Here is a 27,235-nt window from a genome sequence, read left to right as displayed (position 1 = left end):
AGCCAACTAGGGAGCGTCAACTCCTTTCACTTCCCTTATGACTCAGCCCTGTCTTGCACTTCGGATATATATTTTTATATGCAGACAATAAAGTCATCATGTTTTTATTGAAAGGTGTGCTTGTATACCAAATAAAACGCAGCACACAAATACACTTCCATTTGTAGACATTTTTATTTAATCTGTCCCCCCGCCCCTGTTACACGGAGCAGTACTGCTCACTTTGAATTATTCATCACATAGCAGTCAGAAAAGAGATGACAGTTACAGCTCTAATGAAGCCACAGCACACAATCGCTTACAAGAACAAGCTTTTAGCAGGATAGGTGATGCAGGGAATAAGATAGTTAAAAGAATTTAAGAGGTTTAACATCACTGTGAGCAAACATTTATATCTCCACTTTAATATGTCATGTTAATAACTGTATTATTGAAGTAAGTGTGGATGTGTTCATGTTTTTCTTCTCATCTGGTCTTCATATCCTCTCAACGGAACTGAAGAGGACTCACACGCAGACCGATCACATCCTTACCAATCTCGGTCACCTAGAAAATAGAGTGAAATTGAAGGTTACAGACAAATAATCAACAAAATAATAATTTGCTAATCCTCATTTCTAATGTGTCAGAGGACACACAGATATCCACACAATCCCCCAGGAAGACTCTTAATAACCTCTCTGATGAAACACAACATCTGTTATGTTACTCAACTGTATTTGAGGCTGTCAAAATTCTTAACTTTGTTATAAGTAACGTATTGACTCACATAGTCCAACATGCAGAGATATTTGTCTAAGTACTTGAAAAAATGAATTTTATGAGCCACAACTGAAAACAAGATTTATAAATGTGTATGAATATTTCTGAATTTATTCAGCGTCTCCAACATCAAAACATAGCACCAAACTAGTGTCACTAAAATTCAAACTATTAAATAAGTTAAATAAATGTACACGGCTGTCTCGAGTCTTGACCTACCTGAGTGACCCTGCAGATCTGGCCTTTGTACGGGGGGCAGTAGCATGCTCCTGACAGAGGACACTTCTCAACGGGACGTCCGCGGTACAGCGGGACGAAAGATGCAGCGCACAGGTCGAATGGATTGTGGGGGTCGTAGTTCAACTGGTGGGCGTCTGTGAGGGTCTTCTCACAGGCTGCCAAAATCTTGCGGGTCTGAATGGTGGGAAGAGATTAAAAAAATGATATTACTGTCCATTGAAAGACTGTCAACTTGATAACTGATGTCACTTACATTCCCATTAATTGAAACTATGTGTCTAACAACAAACCTGCTGCGCAACATCTGGCTTGGGCCCCAGCTCGAGCAGGCGTCGAGCAAAGCTGGCAGCCGTCTTGAAGTTACGCAGCTTGAAGAAGAGGTTCAGAGCTGTGCGCAACACCAGCACCATGTGCACTGGCTGGAGATTACAGTGTGTGAAATAAGCAGCCATCTGTAGGGAAAACACACATATGTAAGACGGGTATCTAAGTATATTCAAAAGTAGAAAACAAAAAATGACTTTGTAGACACAGGTGGTCAGTCTACAGCTACCGCTTTGACATTCTATCTAGGAGACTTCAGATTTAGATCATATTGCTTAAGTTGAAGGACAGGGATATTTACCTCACAGAGCCTCTTCTGCTGATCCAAGGTGTCTTTAGGCAACTTCTTCCTCTCGGTCTCCATGGTCAGACCCACGATGTACTCTCTGCAAATTGTGATCAGCTGCTGAGCCTGAAACACACACACACAGATCCAAATCACACATTCAGCATCCATGCATTTGCTCGACCAATTGAAGTGATTCATGCTGCGTTTGGAGTTTCAAGCTGGTTTCATGGTCACCTCTGCAATCTCCTGCTTGTTATCAACCACCAGCAGAGGTACGGACAGAAGGATGGCTCTGAAGCGATCCACAGCCTCCTCAAAGCGCCCGGACGTGGTCAGCTGGTAGCACTGCTGCAGGCGGGCGATGAGGTCAGAGAGGCGCAGGCCCACAGCGGGCAGGCCTTGCTTTGCCCCACAGTCCTAGAGTAAAAGGAAATGACAATATTTGTATATATTAAAAGCAAAGACTTTACTATTCATTTAAATGAATCCACATGACTGACATCCCTAGAGGAATATACTGTGATTCTTAGTAATGGATCAGAAAGAACTGTCAGCTTTACCTTCCAGTTTCTCTGAGGATGTCCACGCAGGCAGGGCAGTGAGGGCAGCCCCAGGTAACAGGTGCGGCCTCGGGACAGCGTCTGCATGAACAGCAGCTTGTAGGCCTCAAAGCTCACAACTCCTACCTGGTCGTGGAGCAACTATGGTAGGAAAGAAGAACAATTAATGCATTAAGCAACTGTATTACAAGTCAATAATTCATTCATTTAAAAAAGCAAACAACAGATCTATAAGTGTACACATACTCTCATAGCAGTTTCGAAAGAGCCGGCCAGGATGTGGTCCACTGGCAGCTGGGAGTTGTTGCACCACATCTGTGTGGGACTCATGCCCTTTGTCGGTGGGACGAAGAATCCATCTTCTGCTCCTCCACCTGCAGCCGGCAGGTCCTGATGGCACGGGGACAGACATTGTGATGAGTGATGTAAACATTCAACATCATCAAAGTGAAGGAGAGCGCAGAAATAATGAGTCAGTGCAACATTTCGCTTCAGTGGTGCGAATATTTGGGAAATGGAGAGGCATGTTGCTTTTTTTTTAGGGTGCAAGGCGAAGTATAATAACAGGTAATGCTAACAGAATATGAGCTTTTCACTCTAAAAATCTATTTAAATTGAACCGCAGTGTCTATGTTTTATTGGTGGTGGAATTTGCAGCTGCTCTCACCAGCTCTGGAGGCAGGTCCAGGTCTTCCTCTACCTCCCAGCCTCCTCCTTCCTCTTTCATACCTTCTTCTCCTAATCCTTCCTGGGCATCCATGAAGCCATCTGAGAGACAGAGGGGAAAGATAAATATTAGTTTCTTCAGAATAATGCAGAATGTGGACTAATCGAATTTAAAACATTTCATAATTTGCACTGAATTTACCTTCATCCAGCTGAAGCTCAGCATCGTCTCCCCATCCCTCGCCTCCGGGGGCCTCCATGTCCACATCAGCCGCCATCTGACCTGCCTTCCCTATAACAGAAAAAAACATGTTAAAACTCTTGCAATTTATGCCATATAAGGACTTAAAAATTGTGTTGTTCTTTTAGGCACTGGTGTTATATTATTTATGTTTTTTATTCTTAGGTTGTTGTATCTTTCGAGCAGCCTCTGAGGCAAAAACTTCAGGATTAATAAAGTTGTTTTATATGTTACATGTATTTTATTATGTGCTTGTGTCCAGATATACGACTCACCCTTAGCTGCAATGGCACCCTCAAAGAAGCCCTTGGAAACAGTGAGCAGAGGCCAGTTGGTGTCCAGAGGGTTGATGGGTGGAGAAGGCTGCAGCAGTTGAGCATTAGGATCAACTTCTGGCACCTACAAGACACAATATCCACCATTTTAATCAAAAAGCATGTAGTGACACACTGAAGAAGGAAGTACACTGCTTGTGTTTCAGAATGTTTGTTATGGGTGCATGTGTTGTGTGTATAAAGGTCCAGAGAATGTTTCATCAACACACCGTCTCCTTCTCTGGGTCAAAGGTCTCCTTCAGCGCCTCCGCCTCTTCATCCAGCCCGTGAGTGGCAGCGGTCAGGTAAGCCAGAGACTCTGGGAAACACAAATCAGATACACATGTTGGCTTCTTGTTCCATTGATACAACATAAACAAAACCCCTTATTTTATATGGAGGATATTAAGTAGGTAGGTGTTTGAGATAAAAGCAGCAAATATGTGATAAAGGGAACACTTGAACTCACTCTGTCCACAGTTCTTCAGGATGCGGACCCTCTCACTCACATCACCCAGGTACAGCGCTGCCTGGTAGTGACCGCTCATGTCCTTCCTGATCTCAGCTGCAAACACAGATTGTTGGATATTAATTCATTGACACACAAAACAAACTCCCAATGAAAATCACCATCATCTCTTGCTCCGCCTCTCACCGATCTTCATCATCTTGCGCAGCTTGGCCAGGTTTCCGGTGATGAGATAGAGGAAGGTGAGCTTGTCGAAGTTCTTGGTCCTCTGGTAGCACATTTCCACGACCTGGTGGTGACCCTGCAGCAGCGCCGCTTCACCCAGACGCTCCCAGCAGCTGCGATCATCCAGGGCCTTCGCTGCCTCCAGAGCCACCTGCAAGTATGGGGAAACAGAAAGTTCTTAAAAAAAAGTGGAACTGCACCAGGGTGTCGTGTTAAACAAAAGCGGAGGGAGAATCCAAACTAGAGCTTAAATGGTCAACAAAAGTGAACATCATATATTAGAAACAGTGTCCTAATTATACAGTTTCTCACCTCGATGTTTCCACACTCCAGAGCCAGGCTGAAGCGCGTCTTCTCATCTTTGACAAAGTGCAGAGCCACCTCAGGGTAGCCCTTCTTCTGCAGGTAGGCAATGATGGACTGACCCACCAGCTTGGCGTTACGCACCATGTGGAGCACCTGGAGGGACGAGGATAAGAGGAATTGAGATAAGACATGGAAAACTGTTACCATACATGTTAGTTTAATTATTTCACTACAGACCCACCTCATCATATTTGCGGTTGACCAGGGCGAGTTTGAAGCGGTACTCTGTGGGGTCGATGGTGAGGACGCGGGGCCTGCACTCCCTGTCCAGGCAGTAAACGCTGTTTCCTCTCACTCGGGTCACATAGATGGGCAGATCCAGAGTCCTGATGATGCCATGATCCCTACAGGGGAACACAATGACAGTAACATGTGAGAAAATACCAACATTATTTTGCCTTAACATCAATACTGCAATGCAATCTTCAGTCCGTGCGTTCAACATGTCAAATCTACTCATGAAAGTTAAACTAACAGGTTGAGTGCAAGCTAAAAGGAAGTTTATCCGCATGAAAGCAGTTAATTTGCTAAATGAACAGTGCTTTTTTGAGCAGCACATACCCAGAGGTGAGTGCGTATTTGATGTGGTTGGAGGTGGTGTAGATGAAGACTCCACTCTCGTCCCAGGCTCCACTCTTCACTCGGATGTTCTCGTGAATGTTGCACAGACTCTCCAGCTTACGGTTGCAGATCATGATGGCTGAGGGGGGGGGGAAAGAGATTGAACAAGATTTAGACTCTGATTTTGTTTTTTTAAGAATTACCAGAACAATTGTCAGGTTTAAATGTTAGTGTTTAAACCCATAAGAAGACAGTTATCCCATCCAATTGAATAAAACACAGGATCCAGTTCTTTCTGTGAATTACTTAGAAATGAATCCACAATGTGAAGCATTCAGTTTGCTGTTTAGAGAACATAATAAGGTAAGTTTCCTGTATGTATTTGCAGATATCCATCTTATCTACCCACCGTGTTTAGCCAGCAGAGCCACGTGGCTGGTGTCAGCACTCCACACCACGTACTTGACCTTGGCGATCTTAACGGTGGCCAGAGAGCGTTTCTGCTGCACGTCAAACAGCGTGACACCGTCTGCATCGCGCAGCAGCAGCGAGCCTGTCCCGGCGTAGAAGATTTCCTCGCAGCTCGGCACCTGAACTTTCTTTACGATCTCATTCTTCAGGTTCTTGATCAGCAGCTGAGAAGGAGAGGGACAAAGCTGATTTAGATAGAACATTTCGTCACAAATGAACCATTTCCCAGTTTCGGATGAATAAAGTATTTCTGATTCTGATGTTCAAATGTCATGTATTGCCCAACTTTTTTTAGGACTTACAGAGTGCATACGGTCCAGGACGGCGAATCTGTTCCTGGCCACCCAGACTGCAGTCAGACCAGAGGACCTCTTCCCCTCCGGTGCTGAGAAGAAGACAGATTCTATGTTAGTTTTCTCACTAGGTTGCATATTCACACACCTTTCAGTGTTGAAAAACAGCAATAATAAAGCAAGAAAGACATGACATTTAAATATACATAATCACTCTGAAAAGTTACAATAAGAATGACTAGTTTTTCACAGTTTCAAAGTGTGGGAGAAACAGTTCAATCTTAGTGAGGTGTTTCTTTACCATCGGGGTTCTGAGAGTCGCTCTCTTTGGGAATGGAGTAAAGGTCATAGGTGCTGTTCTCCAGGTTGGTCGCCCTCTGCAGGAGGCAAAGAGCATTACATCAAATGTCTATGGAAAACCAGAAAGGCATCTCCTCTGCCTCACAAATAAGAAAGAGTTGAATCTCACTGAAGCTGAGAGTTGTCATTTTGATTGTGAGATACTTACAGTGCAGAGCAGGACAGCGTTCTCAGCAGGGTTGTAAGACATGCTGAACACCGGGAACTTAGACCCACTAGAATAAAAAAGACATACAGAACACAGCATGTTACACTCCCCAGTACTTCACAAAAAGCCTGAAATGAGTTGGAATGAGGTTGAGGTGGATGCAAAAGCACTTAAAATGACGTACCTGCGGAGCTGCATGACAGCAGTGTCCTTGCTGCTGTTGAAGTCTAGCTGGCGGAGGAAGCGGTCCTTCACATAGTACAGCATGTTTCCGTGCACAGCGTAGGCCGGACGCTCACGCTCCAGCTTGAACACGATCATGCCGCTGTCGTGTCCTGAAGGGCACAAGGACAGTCTTTTAGAAACATTTTTTACAGATACTTGAATGAACACGTCATGTTTAAGTGCTTTTAGACTCTTAGCTAACTGTGTACAAATGCAGAGTGGTGTCACCACCCACCAGCAGCGAACAGGTTGAGGTTGGGGTGAGCCCCCAGCACCCAGAAGCGATCGTGGTCCCGACGGAAGGTCTGCACTCCGGTCCTCTTGGACATGTCCCACACCCGGATGCTCTTGTCCTCAGAGTTGGACAGGATGAGCTCCTGGCGCGGGTGGAAGACGGCGCAGGACACGTTGTTGTAGTGACCGCGGCACGTATCTAGCTCCCAGGCTTTGGACTCTGATAGTGGGAGAAGAGAGAAGAAACAAGATTTGTAAACACTGGGTATGAATGTAACTGAGACAGTGAGCGCGCCAGAACAATGACTTATTATACTTCAAATATAAGGCTTCACAACAAAAAGGTGTAAGGTATGGTGCAGGTACACTGGGTTGAAGTATAACATTCATTAGCAGAGACTTTGAGAGACTTCTGAGACCCTTACCGTTCATTCTCCAGATCTTGACCTGCCTGTCGTCAGCTCCAGACACGATGAGGGGCATGGTGGGGTGGAAGGCAGCCCAGTTGACCCCACGGTCGTGACCCTGAAAACAGATACCCAAAGTCAAGACACACAAAACCAACAGTTGAGCCAGCACTGACACCCGAACACACTCACTACCCTCTCTGAAACAATATTATTTAACAGTCAAATTACACCAAAATCAAATAAATATCCCGGGGAAATGTCTCTTTAAATTATACAAATAGGTTTATGTTTGTTAAAAGATGTAGAAAGTGTTAGTTTGAGATTCTGTCAATTATTTTGAGCTTTTTACTTTCAACACACCTTCATTTCATCCCTAACAAAGATGAATGAGAGACTGTACCTGGTTGTGTCCCAATTTTCCTTTACTTTCATTGGATTAAACGCAGCTGTTAAGACCCAACACGGGGATGTGACTGCCAACATTTGCTACATTAAGACTAAAACAACTTAATGTCTTGGTATTTTTCATGAAAAGGAACCCTAAAGTCAGAGACGATTTGGAAAATGTCTTGACAATACTAAGCTTGTTTCTCTTTGGCTTTACAGTGGGAAAGAAATATTTGAAAGTTATTTTTACCCTACACTACCATCATTATACAGCTGTAACGGGAGGCTTTATTTATTACTGTAGATTTAGGCAAAAGAGCATGGCACACAGAACACTAAGGGGCAAGCGTTCTGTTGCTCATCGGTAAAGGTCAATCGTTTATTTACTCAAAATATCTTATTCATTCATGAGAAACTCACCTCAAGGACATGCTTGACAACAGCATCAGAGGCACCGAACAAGTCGACACCAGAGATGCCGCGAACGTCGGTCTCCACAGCGCCTGGAGACAGGTTCTTCTTCCTCAGACCTGGAACCAACAATCAGGGCATCGCGTGCAAGGAAGGAGCCATATTCATGTTACACAAGGCAAAACAACAACACAGGGGGAGGAAGAGAAACATGAAAAACAAGGAACAAACGATTAACATTGTGGAATATAAAACAACATCATCTGAGAGGAGAAGGAATTACTAAGACGGAGATCTGTTGGACTACTGAACACACACACGGGGGGGGGAGGAAACACGTCAAACACAACCTCTGCTCCCTCATGTCCCGCCCACTTGAGTCTGGAAACAATCATGGCTGTAAGAGTACTGTTGATTGGGTTAGTGAATCAAGGAAGAAAAATCACAAGTACCCAGGATTTGATCGAGCAGAAGTGAAAGGTACTAATTACTTTCCAGACTCAAATGAGATCAGGAGTAAAATGATTGAGAAAGCATAGACTGTATTCATGATTCCTGCCCATTAAAGAAATGTGGTGAACAGGAAGTTCAACAGAATCGAGAAAAATAAAAACATGAGGGGGAAGAGATGGCACTAGGAACCCATGTGCAGGTGTGGATGTTTCCAGGGGGAGAATGGGATAAGGTGGACACAGGGAGTGCTTGGCTGATGAGAGTGGGATGGGGGGGGGGGGCTTGGTGTTGTAAGGACGGGCTCTGATGGGGCGCTGGATGTCAGGAATATGAGGATTTTTTTAAAGAGGCTCATGCATGTTTCTGCACCGATGTTTAAGTCACATGCAGTTTATAGAATATGACGTCATTAATGGGTTAGAAATTAAGTTGGTAACAATATGGCGACTTTTTCTGCAAGAAATATTAACACTGTTGTATATTTCCAGTTATATTTCAAGATGAAGAGCCGGCCGTGCAAATGTCATGCCAGGAGGAGTACAAATATATCAGTAAGGGGAAAGGTTTAGAAAGAGCTTCTCAAATCAGTCAGTGGTTAAGGATATGGTTTTTGATGCATTATATACCAATGCAAAAAAGGTACAACAGCAGTCTGGGAAAAGGCATTAACTTCCTATACTGGAAGTAAGAGTGCAAAGTGAGTATTTCATGTTAAATGGATGCCGTGCATTCGAGTCAAGCATGACACCTCTGCGCTATGGTACAACAAGGCATGATGTTAAAAGCTGTTTGTATAAATGCAATCAGGCTCTATATGCTAGTTATATGAAAGCATATCCCCAGGACAGAAGACCGATCCACATGTTATGCATTGTGACATGTAAGAAAGTGATGGCAGACGTAAGTGAATTAATGGTTTAGTTAGAGAGAAGCCAAGAAACACAGAGCAGGAAATACCATCAACAAACACAGATTTAAAGAGCATGCAGAGACACAGAAACACCTCCCATTTTTACTTACACCTCTCCGACTTCTTAACTTCTTTTTGATTAAGAAAACATTTATACAGTGCAGTATTTTGTTAACAAATACCACACTATTATGTGTTCTGAGAATCGACTATTTTCCTTTCTGTCTTTCCCAAAAGGAGGTGTTTCTGCAAACAGCCCATAGAGATTTGTCCTACAATTAGGAGAGGAAGAAGAGGCGATATAGGAATTCGATTCATCCTGTTCCTGCTTCTTCCTCATCCTTTATACCACTCTGCCCTCCCACCCCTTCCTCCACCCAGCCCGCTGTCCTCTGCTCAGCCGTCTCCAGGCCCTCACCGGAAATATCCCACACTCGCACGGTCTGATCAAGACTGGCTGACACCACCAGGTCCTCCGAGGGGTGGAACTGGGCACACATCACATAGTGGTTATGGCCGGTCAGCACGCTGTGGATGAGGAGAAAGAGGAATATAGATTAAAAAAAACATACAAGAACGCAAGTCATCTTAACATTTTCAGGGAAACAACAATGATCATAACGATTTGTTCCCATAATTGTTAAAGAAAGAATGAGTCTCACCAAACGCAGGTCCTGGACTGCCAGTTCCAGATGCGAATAGTTTGGTCATCGGAGGCGCTCAGAATCCAGGGGTACTCCTACAGAAAGGGACATGGTTGAATATATTCATTTCTTTCAGCTTGACATGTTTTTGCACAGATGACAATTAAAAATGTAGGAAGAGGATGTATTTTAAAGTGGCAAAACAACTCACATGGTGGAAGAAGGTGGTTCTGATGTAGTCCAGGTGTCCAAGAAGAGTGAAGAGGCAGCGTCTCAGCTTGTAGTTCCACACCTGGTTAAAATACAAATATTTACCCACATGTATAACATATTGATACAACCTAATATTTAAATGGAATAATACTACACTTGGTGTTTTAATTGACACAAAATTGAAGTTTTTGTTTTATGTTGTCGTCCTTTATGGCGTGCTTTATGTTGTTGTGCTCGTAGATATTATTGTAATGAAATATTTGCATCTTATTTGCTCAGACGTGTCAGTCTCATGAGAAATCTATGTGACAACATGCCAGTGCAAAGGCAGTCTGACCTTAATTTTGTAGTCATCTCCTCCAGACACGAACAGAGGCTGCTGTTTGTGGAAATCAATTCCTCTCACGGGGCCTGTGGGCAAACAAATATAAATGTCATCATGAATCAATCTATATTAGCATTATACTGGATCATCAGCCAAACCACTGGCTTCCTTACCATCATGTTCGTCAAACTTGTCAATCAGTGTGCACATCCGATAGTCCCACAGCTGGATGACTCCGTTGTGCAAACTTGCAAGAACCCATGGCCTCTTAGGATGGAAACTCAGGCCTGAATTACAAAACAGCTGATCAATTATTTCGTAAAGGCAGGTGAAATCAGACATATGCACTCAAACCAGTGACAGAACCGCTTAATAACTGTTAAATGACAGCACTGAAACTATATGAAGTGGTCAAGTTTAGCCAAATACTGTAATGAGTTAAAGTTGGTTATCGTTACTGTAGTACTGGATAGCTAAAGAGCGTACAGTTAAGTGTCCGTTCAACAACACTAAAATTGAACACATTGCGTGACATGAGTGCTTTAATTTGGATTTTGTAACATAGAAACACACTACAACGAGCATTGAATTCATTCACAGGCGTCACTTTAACATAATAAACAAGTGAGCCGGATAACGTCAGCTAGCTTACGTTAGCTTCCAAGCTAACTGGCAAACTCTTACCTTTGACACGGGCCGACTTCGTCTCGAATTTGGTTAACATCTCGACTTGATGATAACACAAGTCTCAATGTTGATTATATGGTTTAGTATAACTCCACACTAATGATAAAAACAAGTGAATTACTCCAACAGACAGGTGAACTCAGGCGGTCTGATCGCCTTCGCCCATTTAGCCAATTCTCCTTTTTCCTGACACGTAGCCCGTTTTGTCTTCCGGTGACGTGAACAATAAAGTTGTGCAGTGAGACTTTGACGCAGAAATCTCCACGGCGGCGGAAGGTAGACATGTAACACATAGAACTGAACTGACAGGAGACCACATGGGAGTTGTGGTGACGTTATTATTGTATCTAATCTAGAATAATCTATTTCTACAGTCTGGACTTTAGACCGGTTTGTATGAGGGAACTGTACACACGAGACTATGAGGGATTAAAGCTGCTATTTAACTAAATAAATATCTAATTGTCTCGATCTTCAAATAAATGTACAGGTAATTAGAAAATGAATAAATATTGATCAAATAAATATATATTTTTTTGCAAATAACCTGTTTGTATTCATTCATTTTAACATATTAATTTACAATTTATTTTGTTTACTTTTATTTTTGTATTTGTTTATAGCAGGTATTCCGGGTGCAGTATCTACATCCTGTACTTAATAAACATAAGAGTAACACCATGCATAAATACCATCACTACTTTCATAAACTGATTATAGTTTTATATGCAAAATTGATAATATCTAATAAATACATAAAATACCATAACATGGAAATAATCAAGTGGAAGAACTTAACAGTTGCAATGATAATCCACAACGACAACAAATATTGCATTATACTATTATTTTATTTCATATATGTACAAAACAAAACAGCGTCAAATAACAGGATGCATTTTTTAACGGTGATCGGGGCTTGTTTGTATCGGCCCTGAGAGTTAAATAGATTGCACCCCCCATTACGGACCTCCACAGCAGCCTCCCCGCCGCTCTGTTTGACGTATTTCAGATCTCTTTTCAGTGCATGGCTGGCTGAATCCTTTCACAGCACCCCTTTATTATACAGTTATTGATGAGCTGATGGTCGTGTGATTTCTAGACCTCTCTCTGTGCTGGTGAAAAGTGGCTGTGAGGTTAAACAAACCCACCAAGCACAGCCAACATGTAAACAGGCTGTTGATGTTTAACCCACATTGCATTTGAATGAATTACAGCCATGGTTTTATCCTTGCGTCACATAAGGTTATGCTAAGCACTCAGCCTGTCTTCTTTTCCTGAAAGTACATGATGTACTTTAACCGTATGGTGCTGGGTAAGTGTACGCTTTCCGGTGGTAAACACTCCCCTCATTTGTTTAATCTTTCCTAGCAAGGATCCCATACCAGAGAAAACATCACTCTGCACATTATAAATACCGGGAATCACAAGGGGGAGTACAGTAACTCTACTGCTATAATGATCACTGTAGTCACAGCAAAAGGCATAGGGGAATCATCATCTCATCACTTCAAATAAATTCCTGGGAATGGGGGTTAAAACGTGTGGGGAATGGCTCTCTTCAAATTTAGTTGGCTGAATTACAGTAAGCGCTTTAATCTTTCGTTATCTTTTAATTATATAAATAATTATCAAATGTACACTCCTTTTGTTCCAGTTTCCTAACATGTTAATAAGTATTTCACTCGTCAAGGGACATCCTCCACAGCCTGGATCAGAGGTGTGTGTTTAATGAAGTATCAAAAACTACGTTGATGTAAACTATTTGCAAAAATTCCCATCATTTTAAAACTATTAAGGGATTGGGTGAATGATAGACCTAAAGTAATCATTTAAAGTAATTTTGCAAAAGGCACCGTTTTTACCTGTGAAGTGTTTTGATAGATTTTACCATGAGGTTAGACAGTATTGTAAAAACAGCATGAACAACGCCAGTGCGATTTTCTTTTTAAAGGAATGCTGTTAATGACTTGCGGGAAACTGATGCAGAAATGTGAAATGTTCTGAGTTGTGCGTTCAGTGATTTAAGACAGGAGAGTGTGTTTATGCGTGTGGTTCCTGTTGGTTTTGGTGCCTCCTCCTCCTATTGTTGTTTCTGCATTCACACACTTTAGAGGGAACCGTTTTGACGGTCAGGTCACACTCCTGCCTGACCTTTTGCTTCACAATCCTTCGATCCCGGCCTCTCGCTGACGCACACAGAGTGACTCTGGCTCAAGTACTTCTGGTTGACGGCACCGCCACCTGATCACATGATGGAGCACTGCTCTGCCGCCCCAGCTCCAGAGACTCCTGGGAGATTGAGGGACTCCATGTCAAAGTTAAAGCCTGGAGGCTGCACGAGAAAAGAAAGAGGAGAATGTACATCAAGAAACCATTCAGATTTTTCCAAGAAGTGGTAGCTATGACTGTAATCAGAATCATACATACTTTATTCATCCCAAACTGGGAAATGTTTTAGTTACAGAAGCAAAACACAATATAATAAAAATAAGAAATACAGATAAAATAATGCAATGGAATATTAAACGAAAATATAATATAAATGTACACCGTTAAGTGTAATTCAAATCTATTGGATCTTTATGGACGTTTTGCACCAGTATAATTATGTATCTTTGTTTGTTAAATATCTAAATGTTTTGATTGGGAGTGAGCACTGCCCCAGACTTTGTTAAAAAGATAGCCTAATATAGCTACACTGCTTGGCGGTGCTGTTATAGATCAAATGTATGCCGATTCGAAGTACAGTTCTTTTGGATTTGGAAAAGTGACTGGGAAATATTTGGAAAAATTCCTGGTAAAAAATATAAATTAAAAACTCTATTTATTAGATTTGAGATTAGGATTTGGTCTGATTTAATTCCATGTCTTTAAACTCTTTAACTTTCGCATGTCAATAACATTTTTGTATTATTATGTCGTATTTAGTTAATTTTCTATTATTCATTAAGGTCATATACATATACACACAACATAGTTTTTTGTTGTTGACAGAGCAGTGGAAAACTTACCGCATCACCTGCCAGCTCTTTGGGTGGTTGGCCCAGGTCCTGCAGCTGTAGGTGAAAACATGAATATCTGTGGTGACTTTTACTATTGAAAAAACAACTTCTTTTCACACAAAACTAAATCAGATGTCCGTTATTAAGCTATGCCATACACTGAGAAAAAGATTGATTGTAATGTTAAGCAATTTAATGTATAGTATCTGCAGAATTCAAGCACTTCTCAACAGTCAAATGCAGAGTGTGTACCTTTTGCATGAGGTCCATGATGCCCTCAAACGTGCCTTCTTTATCTGATGCCCCGCTCTCCTCCTTCTCGAATTGAAGACAGATCTCACCCATGATTTTGGCCTGCTGCTCATAGCGCTGGTAGTCCTCCGGGCTGAGGCTTGGCTTGTTGGCGTCCAACCATTCTGGGTACTGTGAGGGTGAGAGGCATTCATTAGTGACACTTGGTAGAGGGACTACAGAGTATATAGTGAATGCTAGTAAAACAAATGCACACCTTAGCAGTGATCTCTTTGAGAGACGGATAAAGCACTTCCTTAGAGAGCAGATTCTGCATGATGGTCTGCATGATGGGCAGGATGTTTCCGTCGTCACCGCCTCCTTCTCCACCCTCTTCCAATCCCAGGCCTTCAAGCGCCTTAACAAGGTCGTCTCCTGCTAGTCCGGATGTCTGTAAGAGAACAACACTGATAGTTGGTAAACTGCTCTATGCCTGAATCAGTCTAAATAACAATTGATAGATCCTGATTCCCCCACCTGCAGGTTATCTGCATTTTTGGCCAGGCCACGAAGGGTTTCTTTAAGACAGGAAGTGAATTCTTGTTGGGAGGCGGTGTCAGTGCCTAGAACAGAGAACACACATAACATTTAGGCTACAGAAACAAAACAGTAAGCAGAGGAACATATCAAAACTACAAATACCACATTTTGTAGACCTTACCAACTTTGCCGGCTGCTTCTGACAGTTTATTAAAGTGCTGCAGCAACTCTGGCTCCTCACTGGCCAGCTCTGTCATGGCCTTCTCCCACTCCTCTTTTGCTTGGGAAGCCATGTCCCCCTCAAAGAGAGTCTCGAAGAGCTTGCAGTCTTCGAGCATAGGTGGCTGCAGAGGGAAATAGATGACATGTAAAGCACTTCTAGGCAACTCAGGGTACACTGAGTGCTCGCTTAAATCCCAACCAACTTTAGAATAGAAAATAGTAATACTTTCCGTAATAAATAACCTGCCATCACATGCAACTTGAAATTGTATTGACTGTAATGATCTGTCTTTACTACACATTTCTTGTAAGTTGTTTCTTTTGTTCCCTAGACACAGTTGCAAACTTTTTTGCATCTCAAAAGTCTGTGAACTTTTCTTGGGGGTGGAACTTTGTAAACATGGCCGGTTACACAACAAACAACCAGTTGGTTGAAACATGTGGCAGTAGCAAAAGTAAATAAGGTTCCAATTAATAAAACAAGGACCAGGAAACTGTCAAAGGAAGGTCTAATAACAAACAGACAAACACTTCAGTTGGAGACAGCGGTTTAGGTAATAAGAAAAAGGAAATAGCAAGACTCAAATAAAGAACATTTTATTATCACTGCCTTTTTTTTTCAAACCAAAAGAAACTTGACATCCAAATGCCAATATGTTTACCTTTACAGTTATTTTTACTAGTAAAAAAGGAAAAGCAAACTTTAGACTAACTTTAACAGATAGTTTCTCAAATACCTTAGTCTTTAGGTTGAACGATTCTAAATTCATACACATTTGATTGACAAGAGCAGAAACCACATGAGAAGCACAACTCAGTAAGGATAGAAAATACAGTTAGAAGAAAAGTTGTAGCTTTGATTGTCTGCATTATACCGGCATTACAGACCTTCTCTGGACCACTGGCTGAGGATGAAGCAGCAGCAGGTTCAGGGGCTGGAGGGGCGGCGGTCTTGTCAAAGTCATCCAAAGCACCTGAAAAAAAGGACAACATTAAAACCATCTCAATGGGCTTTAAAAGAGATTCGGAGGTGTAACGTAACACAAATGTATTCATTTAGCCATTATTTCTCTATAAGCGTAAGCCGAAGCAGCAGTACAGGTGTGTATTGTGCAATGTGTCTTCTTTGGACCAATTAATTAAATATTTTGAGCAGTTTTTTTTAATCTTGGATAGTATGAATCCATGTGTGACTTTACAATCTGTAAAAGGTAATAATGTCAGGTGTTATTTCTAATGTATGGTCATTTTAGAGGCTGTAATTTGAAGTGATGTTTGAAAAACACTTTGCTAGACTAATATTTAGTTGATCCTTATTGGTATAAATGCTTTGGTACAGCGCCACACAATACTCACCAATATAAAATAAAGTTCAAGCAATCAAAATAATCAATCAAAATCTGTGGGGTTTATTGCAGGACTGTTGTATTACATTGCATAACTTTCAGTGGACTCAACGAACTAGCAATTGGACGTTTGTCAAATAAAGTAATATGTGTACAGTCAGTAAACACCATGATCCGAGCCACACAGGGATTCAGCACATGTACACAAAGGCGAGTAAAGACAAAAACATTGCTATGACTATCAGTTCAGCCACCATGTTAAATCATCAGGAGGATTTTAATATGTCTACATTAACTGTGGATTTAAAAAAAACCTTCAAGGGCAAAGATAGTGTGTGGAAACCGCTCTGTGTATCTGGATAACAGCTAGCCAAGTAAGCTAACATCATCCACATAAGGGGCCTTTTCACATAAACAAATGCAATATAAACCTTTGATGGATTATTTTGCACATGAAACCAGAGACTGGCCAGCGATATCTGTAAACTAATGTCATTTGGTCGATATTTGGCACTCAGACCTGGGAGGTCCCAGAGCGCATAAGCTAACCGATCTGACACCGGGGTGAGAGCCAAATCACGGCCGATTATTAGGACACAATAACCGGTGCTCATGCGAGTAGAGAGACGGTCTCTGTGCAGACTTAATGTCAACACCTTACTGTCCAATAATTCGTCCAATTCTGCATCGTGTCCAGAGGACTGCTCTCCTGTTCCTGACGCCATGATGTTACCCTCTCCTCCAAACACCCACCGGTCTCTGGAAACTGACGTCTCTGTCGTGACAAAACGTCGCAGACACGATTACGTCATCACGTCATTTGGCCTGGATTTGAAATATGCTGCCATCTGGTGGCCATAAAACCACAATAATAATAATAACTGAACATAATCAAATAATAGTACACAAATATACAAAATAATCATAATAGTTATCGAACTTTTCATAACAAATAAACAGGTGTTTTGCATGAAAATGTAATTATAGACAATCATTTATTTAAAAAATCAGTTAAAGTATAGTTTCAAAGTTATACAGCCATGAACAAAAGGAGCTACAGGTTTCAAAACGTCAAATAAAACAATGCATAAATCATGTGACTTTGCAGATAGAAAGGGGAATTTTGTTACGCCTTTTGTTTAATGTTTTTTCTTTGACTGTAAAGCAATTTTACACTGTGCTGTGTCTAAAGTGTGCAAAACAGATGCCTTTTGGGTTGAGCCTTTTCCTTGCCATCAAATTGTATTAGCTACTCCTGATGAAATGTACATGCTTTTACCAACATGTTCAATTTACAACTTCATTAATTCATATAGCTAGGTGCTTTCTATAAAAAATTAAAAGGTTAAAATCGATTAACAAACAGCAATATAATCAATAAAACAAAATCGGTCGGTAATAACCCATTTTAAAGATGACTTCCTTGGCTCTGCTCTTGTGTTTAACTAGATGTTTTCCTTTTGTATTTCATTTATTTTATCAAAAAGGATTGTTTTTCTGCATGAAACCCTTGTGGTGAACAATCTGGTTTGTAACTGTCCAAAAGAACCGTGATAAATAGCCTCCACTACAATAGGCTGCAATATAGCATATATTTTACACAAACACGCAATGTACCGCCATTATAAATAACGTAAGGAATTTAAGCACGCCAATCTTGTAAAACTGTGCATATTAAAGCATGACTTTCATCGTTTCCTGTCTTTCTGAGAGTTTTTTTTTAACAGGGACAGGAAGTGCATCAATTTACTAGTAAATAAAAAACGGTTGTCATGGGTAACAGCTGCTGCTGCTATGCAACGAAAAACAAATAATCCCAGGATTTTAGCACCGACAAATATTTGTATTATCTGCACAGTGTGGTTAGTAACGCTGATGAAACGATGTTAAAATAAACCTGACGTGATGTTCATGAGTAAGTCCTGGGGGTTTTTCACAAGCATTTCACATTTATTCACATCAGAGTCATTTACGAAGTTGACTGTTAATACCATTTTATAGGTTTTAACCATAGACTGTATGTCTAAAGGTTTTAACCAGAGGTGGAGTACGTATTCAGATCTTGTGCTTGGTGAAAGTAGAAATATCTGTAACAAGTAAAAGTCCTGCATTACTCATGTTACTCTAGTAAAAGTAGAAACGTATCAGCATCAAAATGTACATACAGTAGCGACAGTAACAGTAGTCATTGTTTGATTGGTCCATTTCAGAATAATATCTCTGATATGTTTTATAATTATTGATCATTAAAGTGTTCTCAGAGCTGGTAAAGGTGCAGCTAGTTTTAATGGCTTTGTATACTGCAGGGTAGCTGCTGGATTTACTCCAGGTGAACTACAGTCTGATTTAAGTGTTGTTTATATTTCAAATCAATAATCTAAATTTGCAAAGTAACTAAAGGTGTTAAATGAATTTAGTGTAGTGAAAGTACACCAGTATCCCCTGAATTGTAGTGGAGAATCACACATTTAAAATACTCAAGCAGAGTACAAGTACCAAAAAAAGTACTTAAGTATAAGTACTTAGTTACTTTACACCACTGCTTTGAACACACTCTATAAGATGTGTTCATCATTAAACAATAAATTAGAGAAATAAACAATCCTCTTTTGCTTTATTAACGCCTATATTTTGTTTCTCACAAAAGTAAACATTTATTTCCAATAACAGGAGTCAAAACTAAATTTCACGATGCTGCCAGCCTCCTAAAAACTATAATACGTAATTTTATAGGAGATGAATCTTCTGCTGCACTGCACTGGGTGTGTTAAACAGCCAGTGATGAGGAGGAGGAGGAGGAGGAGGAAGAGTGGAGTCCAAACAGATGTGAATAACGGTGCAGACATTTGATGCCTAATTTGGTTTTGTGGGCGGGACGCTGCTGCTCGGAGCCTCTTGCTGAACACTGATCTGAGGAGTTTCCCTCTGCCATTCTCTACCGCTGGATTTGACGGAGAGTGTCTGCAGCCCAGTATCACAAAGGTAACCAACTCCTGGATAAAACTTTTACTATAACTCTTAAAACTTAATGTGATGATTGAGCAGCATGGAGACTAGTTCATATGAGGCTGAAATTGTGAGCTTTTGCTGGAAAATACTTCAGCTGCTACTTGTTGCATCTTGCTTTCCTGCAATGTGAAAAATGTGATACATCATAGTGTGTTTATTTACGTGAATGATTTTCACATGATATAAGAACAACCTTTGATTTGTTATTGTTTAAATAATTATGTAAATATACCTATCTATTTAAAAAATGGCGAGGTGGAAAACACGACTAAATGTATTCATATTTCTAATTGCTTGGTGAATTTAAAGAACCGTTATTATACTTTCTTTGCTGCTATAGGTCTACTCATGTTGTGCCGAAAGGCTGACAGACTTAATAAGAAATAATGTTTTTTAAAATATTCAAATATTTTCGGGGCAGTTTCCTAAAGATAAGATTATTGTAAGTTTGAGTTTACATTGTTTCGTGTAGTACGGTGTGTGTGTGTGTGTGTGTGTGGGGGGGGGGGGGTGAGAGACTTATAGACTTTTGGCAAAGAAACAATGTTTTCAAAAATGTTCCCAAAAAATTTCAGCAGTTTCCTGAAGATAACCATCACATTACTCAACATATTTCAGTGTTTTGTGCAACATTGTGTTCATTACTTTAGTGCAGCGTGGTCTGAGTGTGTGTGTGTGTGTGTGTGTGTGTGTGTGTGTGTGTGTGTGTGTGTGTGTGTGTGTGTGTGTGTGTGTGTGTGTGTGTGTGTGTGTGTGTGTGTGTGTGTGCGCAGTTGGAGAAGGGTGCGGCAGGAGGCACACCCACCTTCACCGTCAATGAATGAACCTTTCCATGGACCTAAAACACAGCTATTACAATAGTTTTTACTCTGTCTGACTTTTCTTAAAGAAGTGGATTTAGATTCTCACTAACAACTTACTTGTCATTCTTTATTTGAATGCAGAACTTTATTCAAGTTTTCTTCTTCGACTAGGTTGGTTGGTCAAATAGAAGGTGATGACCCTAAATAATCAGTGTGTGGTTAGAGATGAATTACCTTGTTAAGATTTGTCAAATGATTCTTTAGTCTCATCTGAAGGGAAATCTGGGGAAACGCCTAATACTCTGGTTCTTTTTATTTAAAAAAAGGTCAAATGTAAAGGTATATTTGGGATGAACACACAACAGACACTAATTCGAAGCTATTACACACACACACACACACACACACACACACACACACACACACACACACACACACACACACACACACACACACACACACACACACACACACACACACGCACACACACACACACACTAGGATATTTGTTAGAAGAACTCGTCTTGTGCTTCAGTCCTCGGGTCTCCTGTAACTGGATTACGGTTGAAATCGAGTTACTGATGTTGTGTCATGACAACCAAACAGAAAAACAGTTGTCTCCTGAACATCGACCTCTGTGTGTGTGTGTGTGTGTGTGTGTGTGTGTGTGTGTGTGTGTGTGTGTGTGTGTGTGTGTGTGTGTGTGTGTGTGTGTGTGTGTGTGTGTGTGTGTGTGCGCGTGTGTGTGTGTGCAGGACACACTCCCCTGCTGTCAGAATCAAAAGTGACTGTGCAGTGAGGCTGTCACATCCTGTTTGCTGTCCTGATGTGTGAGCCTATTTTCACCTCTTCCACTTTGGGGAGTGCTTGTGGGATCCTGTCATGTTTTCCATGCTGTGCTGCAAAAATACACTTTTCCACACTGTGCTCTTGTATCATTTCTCTCTTTTTTTGTGCCATTTTTCTCCCTTATTTCTTTCCTAACTTCATTCCTTGAGCAGCAATGGGCGGCAGGATTGATTTTTCCATTACGACCCCTCAGTATACGTTTATTTTGCGTGGTTTACATGAAGCTTAATTGGTACCCTGACTTTAAAGCTGGAGTGGGAGTATTGAGCTGGGAGGGAGGGAGAGGACAACTGATGGAAAAGAGAGGGAGTAGCCACTCAAATGAGACTGTGAGGAGGGAAGGAAGGGAAGGGAAAGGAAAGAAAGAACTTGGCAAATGTGACAATGTTACCAGTTGTTAATCAGAAGCCAGACTGCAGCACATCTGGAAAGCATCAGTAAGTTGGAAAATCTTACAAGAAATAAGGGAGGGGAGAAGTGGTGAAAGAGAGGGGCCCAGTGGTGACTCACTTTCCAGCTATTCCACTCCATCATTGTGTTTAAACTTTGTGTCCTTCTGAGGTCTGAGACACAGGGCTTCCCCCGTTTTCCTCCCTCTTTTCACTCTCCTCCTTGCCCTCCCTCTTGGCTCGAAGTGAGTCATCCTGCAGGAGTTTCAGGGGTCTCTTTTTCCATTTCTTATGTTTTCTGTTCCTGTCTTTTCTATTCATACCTCACCACCAGTTCAGGTTTTTGCCTCCCCAGCCTCAACCATTCTACAGCTGTCTAATGGGACTAATGTAAACAGGCCCTTTCCCCGTGTTTATAACCGTCTCTCTGTGTAAACTGGGAACAGGGAATGCAGCACTTGAGGAGCCAAGTGTGTGATGGGTGTCAGGAGAGATGGGAGGAGACACAGTCTGTTGAGGAGGGTTTCTGCACTGTGAAAATGTCAATTTTTGGAGGAAATTCTTGTTTTTCTTAAGACTTTCTGTGAAGCAAGAAGAAAAAACATGATGCACTAGTATGGAGTTCATCCTGACATATTAAGAAAAGCAAAAAATGTTAAGCAACAAACATACGTCACTAAAAGCCCTTCAGAATCAAACAGCAGAAGCTTCTTAGATAGATGCCATTTTGCACCATCGTTCAATAGAAATCCCTTTAAGAGACGTCGTCTTTACATCAGCAAACTCATTACTTCGCAGTGCATGCATCAACAGGAGTTTGCCAATTGAGTCATTTATGAACTGGAAATACCCTTGACTGCTTTGCAATGTGCAAAGATGCGCATCCTTTTCACACCTTTTCAGTAATGCCTCTATGGGTTGTTCAAAACATGACATCACACATCATTTTTTAGAAAGGGCGTTTAGTTTAGCATGGGGTGATTTTGTGGGGAAGCAATCAGTCAACAAAAGTGGAAAAAAAGAAAACCAGACTGAAAATATACATCTTATAATCAATAGCTAATCAAACACATTTAAAAGTCATTCAAAGTTATTAGTCGAAAAACAAAGCTTGGTTTCAGCTTTGTAAGGACTGACTGTTTCTCGCTGTCGTTGTAAGTTTAATATTTAAAGTTATTCACCCCTTTTTAGGTTTGAAAAAACCAATTTCAAAGATGAAGAAAAACATAAAAGAATAAAATAAATAGTTTAAAAAAATGTAGCTAAATCACACTCCAATGTAAGCCTAAAAGTGAGACTGTGATTTTAAAAAAAAGGAAATCGCACATTCATTTCTTGAAAAGGAACAGTTAATTTCCTTGGCAGTAAAACGTACCCTTGCTCAATCCAACAGACATGGGCTTGGTCAGTGGTTGGCTGACTTTATGACTCTTTTCCACTTTTACTACTGAAACAATTAACTGTAAATTTCATTTGCGGTCACAGTTGCTGCTTTTCAGCGGAGGGCAACGAGCTGATGAAACTGTAATATCCTTTACGAAATAATGGAAATGATTAGCTACCAAAGTCTTGGCAAAAACACATTTGTTTGAGGAGCTGCATCTTCTGTGTTAGCTTTAAATAACTTAAAACACGCTCCTTGGTATAAAAATAATTCAGCAAGTGTAGTAAATCACTGTCTGCAGAAGAACCTGACAAGACAGTTGAAGGAAGGAACCTCTACTGTAGTTACATTTACAATAGTTAGCAGTAAAGTGGATATCTTTAAAGCCTCTGAAAACATGGCGTCTATCTATCTCATTGAAACTAAAAATGTTGAAATAAAACATATATGGGTATTTATTATATGGAGGTTCATTGGTGCACTGAAGTACCTGACATCACTTTTTTCGAAATCAGCCACGCCCACTTAGTGCAGAAAAACAGACAAAAATCATTTGAAATAACTTAAACTGTTTCAACGTTCAAACAGCATTGGTTTAAATTCCCTTAAAACCCAGGTTCTCTTTGAGGGATATGTTTCCAGGGCCTCCAAAACGCATCAAATGTAATTTAACAAAAAGCAGAATTCCAAAAAATGAATGACCAATGAAAGGAAATCTGAGGTCCCTGTCTCCTTCAACAATAATATGCATAAAACATGAACAATTAGAGTCAAAATATAAAGGGAACTAGTGTAGTTCAAGAGAAGGTTGACCAACGTGCCAGTAAATGCAGAAATAACTCAACTATATAGTGGAATAAATGACTGCTTATTGTAACACTTAATAAATAGATGTGTGAGCTGTAAATAGATGTGTGCCTTAAACACCCCAGCAGCACTAGATTGAAAGCCTTGCTAGGATTTGAGATGTGTGTGCAGAGTAGATGAGGATCCTGGGAGTGGGAGTGGAATAAGTGATGAGGGCCATGTTTAGAGCTCGATGACAGACACACACTGCGGGGTCGGTGAAGGCTGCAGCGCCACACCCGTCAGAGGACATGAGCATTGAGGAATGTCCAGGAGAGAAACAGTGTGCACTCAGCGCAGGAATGCTGTGAGAAAGCTGTCTGGAGTCTGATAGGAGGCAGAAAGCACCACAGAAGAAGAGAGGGAGTGTTCCGCAGATGGTGATTGTGCTGTGACGACTGTGAACACAGTGCAGTCATTATTTGTGGGTTTAAATTGTGTTTTCACTTGCTGTCTTAACCATTCATGAAAAAACAATAACAGCACTGTGTGTTGCAGAAGAAATGTCCCATGCGCGGTCACATTGTGTATCTAGAGATCATGACGAAATCACATAAACTCAGCAAAACAGACTTTCATGGCCTCTGGTTAATGTTTAAATATGATTATATAGAAAATTGTATTATGCTGTATGTAAATTAACATCCTTTTGTTTGAATTTTCTGGTATTGTATTACTACTACAGCACCTGTACATGACTTTGTTAAATTATTACCTTAAGTCTTTGAGAAAGGACATATTTTGCAAATGTTCAAGTTCGTATTTGTATTTTGTGCCTCCGCTAAAGGTTGTCCCGCCCCTTAACCTACAATGTACAATGTGTCGAGCAGTAGCCAATAGAAGCACAAGTGTTACATAGTGATATCACTATGTTACATAAGTAAAAAAAAGGGGGGTGTGGGTGAGAAACTCCCTCTGAAGGAAATTTGGGGATTCCAGCCTTTGCAGACCATTTACATGCACTAAACATGGGAAAAGCCAAACATTATAAAAGGGTATTTAAAATTGAATGGCAACTCTAAAGTCTTGCTTATTAATTATTTTCAATTGCTTTTCTCCTTACAGTTTCTCTGCCTTCTCGTGTGCTGATATCCGAGGAAGTGATTCCCTATAGGACGAAACTCTTCTCTCTCAGGAACCATTTCATCCTCTCGCATCACCTATCACATCATGGCTGTAGTTCTCCATACCAACCCCCTCTTTTGGACACGGCTGGCAGCCATGATCTTCGCCTGCGTGGCCTTCTCCGTGGCCGTGCATGGAGGCAGACTCTCCCACGGCACCGGGGACTGGTGCGTCTTCTGCTGGGCCTTCAGTTTCGCCGGGACCCTCCTTGTCCTCCTGGTGGAGATCTTCGGCCTGCAGACCAGAGCCCCTGTTTCCTGGAAGAACTTCCCCATCACCTTCGCCTGCTATGCCGCCCTGCTCTGCCTGTCCGCCTCCATCATCTTCCCTCTCTATTATCTCAAGGGCTCCATAGGCCAGAGCGAACTCCGCGACTACCGCATCGTGTCGACCGTCTTCTCCTGCCTGGCCACCATCGCCTACATTAGCGAGGTGAGCATCAGCAAGGCGCGTCCGGGAGAAGTTGCCGGCTACATGGCGACAGCTCCAGGCCTCCTGAAAGTCTGCGAGACCTTTGTGGCCTGCATCATCTTCGTCTTCATCAGCGACCCTGTGTTGTACGACCGTCATGACGCGCTCAAGTACTGCATGTCGGTCTACTGCATCTGCTTCATCCTGTCGGCGGCCATCATCCTGCTCTGCATAGGCGAATGCACTGGCTGCCTTCCTTTCCCGTTCGCACGCTTCCTGTCCGCCTACGCCCTGCTGGCTGTTGTCCTCTATCTATCAGCGACCATCATCTGGCCGATCTTCAACTTTGACCCAAAGCATGGCGGCGCAAAAAATAGGCCCTACAACTGCAGCAACACGCAGGGTTTGTGTGTGTGGGATAAGAACATGGTGGTGTCTGTGCTCACCGGGGTCAACTTCGTCCTTTACCTGGCCGACCTGATCTACTCCTCCCGCCTGGTGTTTGTGAAAGCTTGAAAGAAGTGAAAGGGTTTTAAGCTGGCAGTATGCACCAAATAAAGTTGAATTTGTCAGGTTTTCAAAGGCTTCAGACTGCTGTCAAAAACAGTGTTGCAAGCAAGTGTAATCACTGCGACTCAGATCTATTTATATAATGGCATCGGTGTCTCACACTAGCAAAGCTTCTGCCTTGTGATAGCAGAAGACTGCATAGTTATACCAAAACTAGTGTAGTTGTTTGCAGAATTGCCCTCTGGTTTGACATTATTAGTTGATGGAATTGATGGAGTTTCAAAAATGTCTCTGGGCAATCAAACCAAATATTGTGTTTTTTTCCCCTAAGACTTTGCCTGTGCAAACCTGCCAAATTTAATTTGAGTGAAGTATACTGCTTAGGAGGGTACAGAGAAAAAGAGGTGGAATTCAATGGCTTTGATTACACACATACAACAATATTCCCTAATAAAAAAATACCAAGGCTTTCTGCTCATAAATGTCAAACCTTGCTTGACTGTTATCTTGAGGATGAGAGACCTGAATGTAATTGCTGGATCTTTTTCATCCATTTTAATAGCAGGACATTGCCAATTGTATTACACAAAATACAGTATTTCATGTATACATAGATTTTCTGGAGTAAGCTATAAAAATAATCTCACAGACAAGACTCTTCAAAGTAATACATGCTACTGAAACGGCCAAATACTGTGCATGTCAACATAGTCTGTAGTGACACATGAAGAAATACCAAAGAAATACCAAAGAAAATGGCGGCTTATTATTGTGTTTTTGTGCGATTTCTTTGCATGATGTATATGTCGGCGCTCTGCCTTAGTTTGTGCTCAATTTGAGAACATTTTTGAAAACATACTGCTCAAATCCAAGCCTTTAAAGAAAGTTTTCTTTCTGTCTTTTTTAAAAATTTGTTTCATTTTCCAAAAAAGAGGAAGTGTCATTTTCTGTCTCTGTGTATCTGCAGGATACAATCAACGGTAAGAATATATATGCGAAAAGAAAACATGCACGATGTGGTGTCAAAAATAATTAAAGTATGTTTAAAGTGCACTTATTTTTAGTATTTTTGATGCCTTTTTAAATGTCTGGAGTATCCAAATATCTAATCATCTATAAACACCTCACACCACTTAATTCATATACGTATCTGTCAGTTGGGTCGACTGCTGTAATAAATACTCAGAGAAAGTCAATAAAACGGATGCTTATCTCTCTAGATGTTTTAAGTGTTATATTCCTTAGCTTTTTTTATATTCCACTGTTCGTGTTTCAATTGTGCATACCACATCAGTGTTGTAAGAACACATAATCCAGTGTTTCAATAAAACCACATGTTAAACAGATGAGAGTGTGTTTTGTGTGTTTTATGTTTTC

The 27,235-nt window shown here is 41.2% G+C and overlaps 3 protein-coding genes across 3 annotated transcripts; 1 reads left to right on the top strand and 2 right to left on the bottom strand.

The window, feature by feature from the left end:
* Positions 1 to 155: 155 nt before the first annotated feature.
* On the bottom strand, positions 156 to 11,428 carry copa (COPI coat complex subunit alpha). The gene is made up of 30 exons (XM_063886425.1): positions 11,186 to 11,428; positions 10,675 to 10,788; positions 10,514 to 10,587; positions 10,175 to 10,255; positions 9,982 to 10,058; positions 9,738 to 9,847; positions 7,966 to 8,075; positions 7,174 to 7,273; positions 6,750 to 6,968; positions 6,474 to 6,624; positions 6,290 to 6,356; positions 6,083 to 6,158; positions 5,791 to 5,873; positions 5,427 to 5,652; positions 5,018 to 5,156; positions 4,638 to 4,800; positions 4,403 to 4,549; positions 4,052 to 4,241; positions 3,866 to 3,961; positions 3,627 to 3,715; positions 3,358 to 3,481; positions 3,044 to 3,133; positions 2,843 to 2,943; positions 2,422 to 2,565; positions 2,176 to 2,316; positions 1,850 to 2,032; positions 1,628 to 1,738; positions 1,293 to 1,454; positions 982 to 1,176; positions 156 to 546 (listed from the first exon to the last, which is right to left on the bottom strand). The coding sequence occupies exons 1-30, from the start codon at positions 11,223 to 11,225 to the stop codon at positions 487 to 489; spliced, it is 3,663 nt and encodes a 1,220-aa protein (XP_063742495.1). The 5' UTR covers positions 11,226 to 11,428; the 3' UTR covers positions 156 to 486.
* Positions 11,429 to 12,020: 592 nt separating this feature from the next.
* Positions 12,021 to 17,312, bottom strand: pex19 (peroxisomal biogenesis factor 19). The gene is made up of 8 exons (XM_063886730.1): positions 17,194 to 17,312; positions 16,075 to 16,160; positions 15,146 to 15,308; positions 14,962 to 15,047; positions 14,702 to 14,875; positions 14,446 to 14,616; positions 14,203 to 14,247; positions 12,021 to 13,523 (listed from the first exon to the last, which is right to left on the bottom strand). The coding sequence occupies exons 1-8, from the start codon at positions 17,255 to 17,257 to the stop codon at positions 13,437 to 13,439; spliced, it is 876 nt and encodes a 291-aa protein (XP_063742800.1). The 5' UTR covers positions 17,258 to 17,312; the 3' UTR covers positions 12,021 to 13,436.
* A 2,058-nt stretch (positions 17,313 to 19,370) lies between these two features.
* On the top strand, positions 19,371 to 27,204 carry myadmb (myeloid associated differentiation marker b). Its single transcript, XM_063886495.1, has 2 exons — positions 19,371 to 19,514; positions 24,878 to 27,204. Exon 2 carries the CDS (start codon positions 24,983 to 24,985, stop codon positions 25,862 to 25,864), a length of 882 nt encoding a protein of 293 aa, XP_063742565.1. The 5' UTR covers positions 19,371 to 19,514; positions 24,878 to 24,982; the 3' UTR covers positions 25,865 to 27,204.
* Positions 27,205 to 27,235: the final 31 nt, after the last annotated feature.

The sequence above is a fragment of the Eleginops maclovinus genome, chromosome 6 (genome assembly GCF_036324505.1).
Source record: "Eleginops maclovinus isolate JMC-PN-2008 ecotype Puerto Natales chromosome 6, JC_Emac_rtc_rv5, whole genome shotgun sequence".
Taxonomy (NCBI): domain Eukaryota; kingdom Metazoa; phylum Chordata; class Actinopteri; order Perciformes; family Eleginopidae; genus Eleginops; species Eleginops maclovinus.
Note: the sequence above shows the minus strand (reverse complement) of the source record. Positions and strands in the feature narration are given on the sequence as shown.